The sequence below is a fragment of the Lycium barbarum genome, chromosome 6, assembly GCF_019175385.1.
Source record: "Lycium barbarum isolate Lr01 chromosome 6, ASM1917538v2, whole genome shotgun sequence".
Lineage (NCBI taxonomy): Eukaryota > Viridiplantae > Streptophyta > Magnoliopsida > Solanales > Solanaceae > Lycium > Lycium barbarum.
In genome coordinates, this window is record NC_083342.1 from 907713 (window position 1) to 916963 (window position 9251).

Here is a 9251-nt window from a genome sequence, read left to right on the forward strand (position 1 = left end):
GTTATTAACCTCATAAAAAGGTACTCCATATGACAAATGTAATGACTTCATGGTGATAAGATCTTAGCGTATGCCCTAAGTTCATATACTCCTTCCCTCCCGATTTATGTGAAGGTGTTAGTATCTGGGAAGTCAGACAATTTTTTCTATAACTTTCTCAAACTTCATAGAAGTATTTTGAAGCATTAGCTATGTTGATTTGTAATAATTTTCGTGTAGTTATCACACATGTAAAGTTTTTCTCGAGATACTTAAAGAATCTATACCTGACTTCATGGTCAAAATTAAGTGTTTGACCCTCGTACTCCTAACACTTTCATATAAATTGGGATAGAGGAAATACCAGTAAAAATTATTCCTTTTAAAAAATAATGAAGATGATTAGGCTATAATGGTCAAATTTTCCAAATTTGGATCGCAATTTAGATATTAATTTCTGTATAGTTTAAAAGTAAGATTTAACTTAATAGAAACAACGTAGAATTACGAACTATAAATTACAACCTTTTAATAATAAAAGATTTGTAAACAAAAGAAAGTTGTACTTTTAAAGAAAATACTAATTGACTTTCTAAATATTAATAGTGTCTTAAAAACTGGAATAAGAGAGAGTACAATTGATGGATTCATGGTTGCATACTCATAATTTACGAAATATAACAAATCGCCCTCCACAAAAAGTATTTTATTCTCAACCAAACACTACACCGAGTAGCCTAATATGACAACGAAAGAATTATTTAAATTTGTATAAGCCTACTGGTTTCTTGCTAGTTGCATGTGAGTTCCATAAATAATTACAAGTGCTAGTCAACGAAACAAACACAAGTGCAAGTAGACTTAAAATAATATTAATTCTCTAAAGTATGAAATGGATATACACAAATATCTATTTCACCAAAAACAAAACAAAAAACAATTTTGGAGAAGAAAGTAATATAAGTACGGATGATAACTTGCCAGAAGGCTATCGCAGTTTTTACGTGCATGGTATGATTCCCTTTTTTAAAAACAAATGAAATTGAACTCCACTTGCATATTTCTTTAAGTTGAAAAAGTAGTACTATAATAGTTGCTTTCTTGAATTAGACGAGTGGGACGTTGGCTTAAACTTCGGCTAGGTTGTTCTTTAAAGCTATCTTTTTGTGTGGTCGATCTCCCGTTAATATACCATAATAACCAAGTATAGTGAATGAATATTTAATGAATTTTATAATAAGTATAGAGTTTGAGTAAAAGCTAATACATTTTAGTTGACCAATAGATTGTGCTCGACATCTTGTTTGCCTAAGTATACAATTAAAATGTCTCTTTTATTTCCTCCTAATAATTTTTAGTGATACTTAAGCAAATTGAGTGATTTTTTGGTTATAAGAAACAAGTTACTGATTTTCATGTTTAGCTTCAAAAGATAATTTAATAACTTTAACGTAATAAATAAAAGTGGAGTGATTATCTATTAAAGTAACCCCTCAATTGGTACACCAAACATATTTGTTGGTGCAGAAAAGTATGGTTCATCTTCTATGAGATGTCCATGAGCTATATAGTACTTGAATATGTATGTATTTTATTTTTTTATTTTTCCTTTTTTATATTTCTTTCGAGGGGAAGGGAAATGAGAAAAAATAATGTTCGTGATGAAATAGATATGAAAAATCTAACGTTAATGACCCGCCATAAATGATGTTGTTCTTGACTGTTGAGTTATATATAAATAAAGAATTCATGGTCAACTTATCAACCATGTTCTTTTGCTTATAGCTTATAGGTTCACACCTTATTTTCATTTCTTACTTAGTGAATAATCCAAGCCATAATAATGAAATTTCATTGGTTTCAAACCTAATTATCAGAACAACTGGCACTGCGTACAAACTCTTAATGACGGGTTTAAGTTATGTATAGTGTTAGTGTAATGATTTCTTACACTATCAGTCTATCAGATCAATCAAAGTATATTTACATGTAAACTTTCTTAAAATATGGGTTTCTAATCATGAAAATAAGATAAATTACTAATTATGACATGTAAGAATGACTTGATAATCTGAAAGTTCCTTACACTGATAATGTATGTAAGTTAAACTGACAATTTTCATGTCTGCTTTGTCAATTTTTTTTAAAAAAAAATTAATAAAATAAATTCCTTAAAAATAAGAAAAAGACTTCAATATTGGAACAGGGAAAACAAGTTTGTTAAGTGACTTGCTACTTCTCCCATGTACCATCCTTAAGGATACTGCATTCTCCATTCTACAATTTTTTTGCGTATTTAATAAAAACCCCTAAGTAAGAAACCACTTAAACACATCCTTCGACGAAACTCAATTACAAAAGTTTTTTGTAATTCCGTCAAATCTAATAGCAAGGGCCGGCTCTACCATAAGGACAGTAAAGTAATAGCTTGGGGCCCCAACTTTTATTAAATTCTAATTCCCCGCTTTTATTATTTTTATTATCAGATATTCTAATTCTGTACTGTTTTTAATATGTTTTTCTTGCGCCGAGGGTCTATGGGAAAACAATATTTCTACATCCCAAGGTAGGGGTAAGGTCTGCGTATACACTATCCTCCCCAAAACCCCTCTTGTGGGATTACATTAGGTATGTTGTTGTAAATAATCTAATTCCAAAAAGGGAATGTTTTTTTTAAGAATTAATTAAAGGGAAAAGGGTCAAATATACCCATCTACTTTAGTTTATTAGTTAACTTTGCTCTCCGTTAGCGAAAGTAGTCAAATATACCTCTCCCGTTAATAAAGTTTACACCCATACCCTCAGTTGGATGGAATCCCCAAATCAACCTGAATTTCCCAATTTCACTTAAAATTACCCATTTTCCCTTTGTAACCCGACCCGACTATATCCACCTAATTAAAATAACCACGAAACATACCCCATTTCCCCCTAAAATATTTTGGTGGACATTTGAGAGAGAAGGGAGCGTGACTGCTCCTTCTTCTTCTCCGGCGAACTATATAGAATTTATAAATTAAATATTTTTCTTTTGATAATTGACATGTTTTAATATGAAAGTAATAAATTGATAGGATGACATAAGAAACAGACTGTTTTTGTCCTTTTGGTATTAAACCGGGTCTCTATGTTACTTGCAAACTTCTCACAAACACTTCATCGATCGTTACAACAGTGGCACAGTGGAGCTATACATCCCATGGGCCATAGCTCGAGGGGTTCTCTCCACGTCACCGTTGCTCTTGCCTCAACGTTCTCACTTCCACGCTGCCAAAACACAACAAGAATCGGTAGTTAATTTTTCCCCCACAAGAATCGGTAGTTAGATGATCAAGAAAATGGGTTTTGGAGTTTAATTCGTTAAATTAGTTTTTTGAGTACGGCCGGGTCGGGTTAAAAAGGAAAAATCGGATAATTTTAAGTGAAATTGGGAATTTAAGGGTGAATTGGGGGATTCCTTCCAATTGACGGGTATGGGTGTAAAATTTATTAACGGGAGGGGTATATTTGATTACTTTCGCTAACTGAGGGCAAAATTGACTAATAAACTAAAGTAGAGGGGTATATTTGACCCTTTTCCCTTTATTAAATCCCAAAAGGGGCCCTTGATAGCTATATTATCAATTGAAAATGATTTGTTAGAACAAATTGATTATAAAATAGCAGTTAATGACTTCACTTTAAACAACTAGAAAAGTAGACTTTAAATAAATAAATATAAATATATGACGATCTTTCATTTCTTTCAAAAATAATTTAGGGCCTCTCTGTGCATTTTGGCTTTAGGTCACCAATCTTGTTGAGCCGGCCTTGCTAATAGTCAGAGTTTGTCAAATTTTTACCGGAGACCAAAGATATTCTCTTTTGATAAATTTAAGTGAGTAAATTTGCTCAAAAATATATTTAAGAAAAATTTGAACTTATCATCAAACAAAAAGGGTTATTTTTATTATTTTCTCTTGTCTTTCCTATACATTTACTTGAGGGCGCATGTTTATCTTCCTCTTCTTCTTTTTTCCTTTTGTCCCAAAAATTCTTAACTTGCGCCTTAAATGGTGCTGCTTTGACTATTGAGTTGTAAAGAATTTATATGGTCACCTCACCAGCAATGTTGTTTTGCTTAGGTTATAGGTTTTGATACCTTATACAGAAACTAAACCATAGAGAAATCACTGTTAATTTTCACCTAAAAGAGAGAGAAACACACAGAAAATTTAAAGGTCACTGGAACCTTAGATTATAAGGATCGAAATATTATTGGTCATGAGTTATTTACCTCACAAAAAAGGTACTCCGCATGATAAACATGTAATGAATTCATGGTGATAAGATCTTAATTAACGTATGCCCTAATTTCATACCCTTCCCTCCCGATTTATGTGAAAGGTGTTAGTATTGGGAAAGTTAAACAATTTTTTCTTTAACTATAACTTTTTCATAGAAGTATCTTGAAGATTAGCTATGTTGATTTGTAATAATTTCATGTAGTTGTCAAATATGTAAAGTTTATTTCAAGATACTAGAAGAATCTATACCTGAATTCATGGTCAAAATTAAGTGTTTGACTCTCCACTACAAAAAGTAGTGAAGTGGCAACAACTTTTTGGCAACAAAAATGATATTGTTGGCAAAATTCAATATTTGGCAACAACTTAGTTAGGCATATATGATGAAACTTTTAAAAATGAACATTTTTTTGTTGCCAAACAATTTAATTTTGTTGCCATAGTATTGACTATTGTTGCCAAAAGTACGTTTAACAACAAAAAAAAAAAATTGTTACACATCATTGCAATTACAGCCGATGGGAAAAGTTTATGCAACAACAAAAAAAAAATATTGTTGCCAAAAGTACTTTTTGCAACAATAGTCAATACTATGGCAACACAAAAAAAATTGTTGGCATATGTCTTTTTTCTTGTAGTGCTCGTACGCCGAACGCCTTCACATAAATTGGGACACAGGGAGTAGTAGTAAAAACTACTTTTGAAAAAGAATGAAGATGATCAGGCTATAAGGGTAAAATTTTCCAACTTTGAATCTCAATTTGGATATTAGTTTCTTTATAGTTTAAAAATAAGATATAAAGTAACTAATTAGAAGCTACATAGAAATACTATAAATTAAAACCTTTTAAAATGAAAATTTTATAAACAAAAGAAAGTTGTACTTTTAAAGAAAATACTACTTATTAGACTTTCTAAATATTAATAGTGTCTTAAAAACCTCTTATCTTGTTTGCCTAAGTATACAAGTAAAATGTCTCTTTTATTTCCTCCTAATAATTTTTAGTACATGTGATACTTGCAAATTGAGTGATTTTTTGGTTATAAGAAACAAGTTAGTGATTTTCATGTTTAGCTTCAAAAGATAATTTAATAACTTAACGTGATAAATAAAAGATGAGTGATTTTCCATTAAAGTAACCCCTCGATTGGTACACCAAACATATTCTTGGTGTAGATAAGTATGGTTCATCTTCTATGAGATGTCCATGAGCTATATAGTACTTGAATATGTATATGTATTTTATTTTATATTTTTCCTTTTTTATATTTCTTTCGAAGGAAAGGGAAATGAGAAAAAATTATGTTCGTGATGAATTAGATATGAAAAATCCAACGTTATTGACGCTCCATGAATGATGCTGTTCTTGACTGTTGAGTTATATATAAATAAAGAATTCATGGTCAACTTATCAACCATGATCTTTTGCTTATAGCTTATAGGTTCTCATACCCTATTTAAATTTCTTACTTAATGATTAATCCAACCCATAATAATGAAATTTCATCGGCTTCAAACCTAATCAGAAAAAGTGGCATTGCCACAAACTCTGAATTACGAGTTTAATTTATATATATTGTAGACATAATATAATGATTTCTTACACTATCAGATCACTCATAGTATAATTACAAGTAAACTCTTAAAATATGAGATTTCTAATCATGAAAATAAGATAAATTATCGACTACAACCTGTAAAAATGATCTGATAATGTGAAAATTATTTGCACCGACAATGTATATAACTTAAACTCTTCCCAAATTGCAGGGACTTATGTATGTGCTGGGAAATTTTTATATAAGTGCTTGAAACCTTAATCTGGAACCAAGTTTTTCTCGGTATGTAAAAGATATATTGCACTTGATGCTCACATAACTATACTATTTTATTATGGTTAAATACATACTTTTTAGTCATAATGGTATATGTAACATGTGTTATATATTCAGTGGGATTATTTAAACACCAAATGCAAATAATTTTTTACGAGGACAACTTTAGTTAACGTCACGATGTAGGTTTCTGGACAAATACAACCTAAAAAAATCCATTTTCATGCATCTAATGGTGACACACAATGTTAAATATAAATCAGTTGGGAACAAGCATTAGGCTAAAGAAAATTAATTCCGGCCAACTTTGATCAAGTATAAAAATTTCTGATCCATTAACTAATAGCACAAAAAGAGGTTGAACAAAACTAATTCTCCAGTGATTTTGTCTATAAGAAAATTATGTTAAGGTTTTAAGTGATCTGAACATGTAACTTGTTTTTACAACACCCTTGCAAGGAACTTAAGCTCTATTATCCTGTCGCAACTGAACATCAAATTGTTACCAAATTTCAGGTTTTTGTCCACTCAATAATTAATTAAGAGGTTAATTGCATGGTCAATATGAAGGTTAGTTTAATTTTTTTGATCTAATATAAGCCAAAATTTCTCTGCATTCATGCTCAGATACATAAGCTTGTCCAGATACATGCCAGATTACTGTTTTAAATTTTGCCTGCACTAATATTTATATCAAAGTATCAAACTAATACCATGTGACGCCAATGTGTACAATACGTGTTGCTTTTACATTGTCAACTCCCTTAAACTCTATAAATACCACACTTTGCATTTCCAAAAAAATCACAATACACCATCCAAGCTTTGTGCTTATACCTTCTTTAAGCCTTTAATTTTTGTGTTTAGACCCAAAAAAATGGCTAATTTTGAAAGCCCCCTAGGCAGTTCAGTGCATGGATTAACAGGCAGAGAACAAACATTTGCCTTTTCGGTCACTTCCCAAAGCCATAATAATCTTGACAATAATGGTCAATCCAACAAATTTGCTTTGCCAGTTGATTCAGAACACAAGGCAAAAGCTATTAAAATTTTCTCATTTGCACAACCCCACATGAGATCTTTTCATTTAGCCTGGATTTCATTCTTCACTTGTTTTATTTCTACTTTTGCTGCTGCACCTTTAGTTCCAATTATTAGGGACAATCTTAATCTAACACGTGCAGATATTGGTAATGCAGGGGTTGTTTCTGTTTCCGGTAGCATTTTTTCTAGGCTAGTCATGGGTGCACTATGTGACTTAATTGGTCCGAGATATGGCTGTGCATTTCTCAATCTTTTAACTGCCCCCATTGTTTTCTCCGTCGCATTTATCTCAAATGCAGAGGGATATATAGCTATGAGGTTCTTGGTTGGATTTTCATTAGCCACATTCGTGTCGTGCCAGTACTGGACTAGTGTTATGTTTAATAGCCAGATTATTGGACTCGTTAACGGTGTGGCTGGGGGGTGGGGTGACATGGGGGGTGGTGTCACTCAAATCCTCATGCCTTTTCTTCTTCATATAATTAAATTAACCGGGGCTACTCCTTTCACTGCCTGGCGTATCGCCTTTTTTATCCCGGGATGGTTACATATTATCGTAGGACTTATGGTCCTGACACTTGGTCAAGATCTCCCTGATGGAAACCTTAGTACTCTCCAAAAAAGGGGTGATGTCGCCAAAGATCAATTTTCAAAGGTTAGACTCTGCCCCCATATAGAGTAATACGTTAGAGGCATAAATGGACTGATTTTGATATTGTATTTTATTTTATTTTGCCAGGTTCTTCGATATGCTGTGACAAATTATAGGACATGGATCTTTTTCTTCATCTACGGATTTTCCATGGGAGTTGAGCTCTGCATGAACAATGTCATAACAGAGTATTTTTACGACAAGTAAGCTCCTTTAATTTGACGCATTTTGATTATAATATTTAACTAACATATTATACACTATCAATCAGTATATTTTAACATGTTATAGTAGATAACATGTAAGCTATTTTTCATGCTTACTATACTCAATTTTTATGGACGGATATTTATTTATTATCTCATAGGTAATCTGATAGTGTAATGTATGTTGATAGGTTCAATCTGAAGCTACATACTGCGGGAATGATAGCTGCAACATTTGGGTTGGCCAACTTTGTGTCTCGTCCTTTTGGAGGATATGCATCTGATTTAGCAGCACGAAAATTCGGGATGAGAGGCAGATTATGGGTACTATGGATAGTTCAGACATTAGGAGGAGCCTTTTGTATATGGTTGGGCAGGGCCGAATCACTTCCCATAGCCATAGTTTCAATGATCCTCGTTGCAATCGGAACCCAAGCCGCGTGTGGTGCAACTTATGGAGTCATTCCTTTCGTATCGCGAAGATCATTGGGCCTGATTTCAGGCCTCACTGGCGCTGGAGGCAATTTTGGAGGTGGCTTGACACAATTGTTATTTTTTTCGAGTACGCGATTTTCTACTGCTATGGGGCTAACATGGATGGGGGTACTGGCCGTGGCATGTACAGTACCTGTTGTGTTTATTCATTTTCCGCAATGGGGAAGTATGTTTTTTACAGCATCAAATGATGGAAAATATAATGAAGAGAGTTATTATGGTTCAGAATGGACAGAAGATGAAAAACAGAAAGGGCTACATCATGGAAGTGTTAAGTTTGCAGAAAATAGCCGATCTGAACGTGGCAAAAAACAGATTATTTCATCTTTAGCCACTTCACCTTGCTCAACTCCAGAACATGTTTAATTTGTAATGTTTTAATTAGTGGAGTGTGATTGGTTGTTTCGCTCTTTAGTGGATAAGCATATGCGACCATGAATCCATTGTAGTTTGTTTTCGGTTTTTTCATGTACTGATGTACCTTTTACTTTCTTTTTTTTTGGTGATGTAAATATAACTCATGAGCAATAACATTTCACTTTTAGTACTATATGGCTCTATGATCCTTAACTTTATTTCGTTAATTATCTTTTTTTTTAAGTGGAAATTTTTATGGTTCTCTGAAAAGAAACGAGACGAGCTTAATTAGGCAAAATTTATTTCACTAGTATAGTTAGGCTAAATGATGAGCATTTATTCCTATTTCAAAGTTTAATTTGCATCCCTTAAAAGGTTCAGAGGGAAATGATATGT

General features: G+C 32.5%; 1 protein-coding gene across 1 annotated transcript; it reads left to right on the forward strand.

Annotated features, from left to right (window-relative positions):
- The first annotated feature begins 6913 nt into the window (after positions 1 to 6913).
- Positions 6914 to 9042, forward strand: LOC132600372 (high affinity nitrate transporter 2.6-like). The gene is made up of 3 exons (XM_060313480.1): positions 6914 to 7800; positions 7885 to 8000; positions 8195 to 9042. The coding sequence occupies exons 1-3, from the start codon at positions 6979 to 6981 to the stop codon at positions 8862 to 8864; spliced, it is 1608 nt and encodes a 535-aa protein (XP_060169463.1). The 5' UTR covers positions 6914 to 6978; the 3' UTR covers positions 8865 to 9042.
- Positions 9043 to 9251: the final 209 nt, after the last annotated feature.

Bases quoted from the DNA above. Each gene is read 5' to 3' on its own strand.
- LOC132600372 (XM_060313480.1), top strand. From the start codon at position 6,979: ATGGCTAATTTTGAAAGCCCCCTAGGCAGTTCAGTGCATGGATTAACA. The intron at 7,801-7,884 runs GTTAGACTCTGC...TTATTTTGCCAG, and splicing joins CCAAAGATCAATTTTCAAAG to GTTCTTCGATATGCTGTGAC. The intron at 8,001-8,194 runs GTAAGCTCCTTT...GTATGTTGATAG, and splicing joins ACAGAGTATTTTTACGACAA to GTTCAATCTGAAGCTACATA.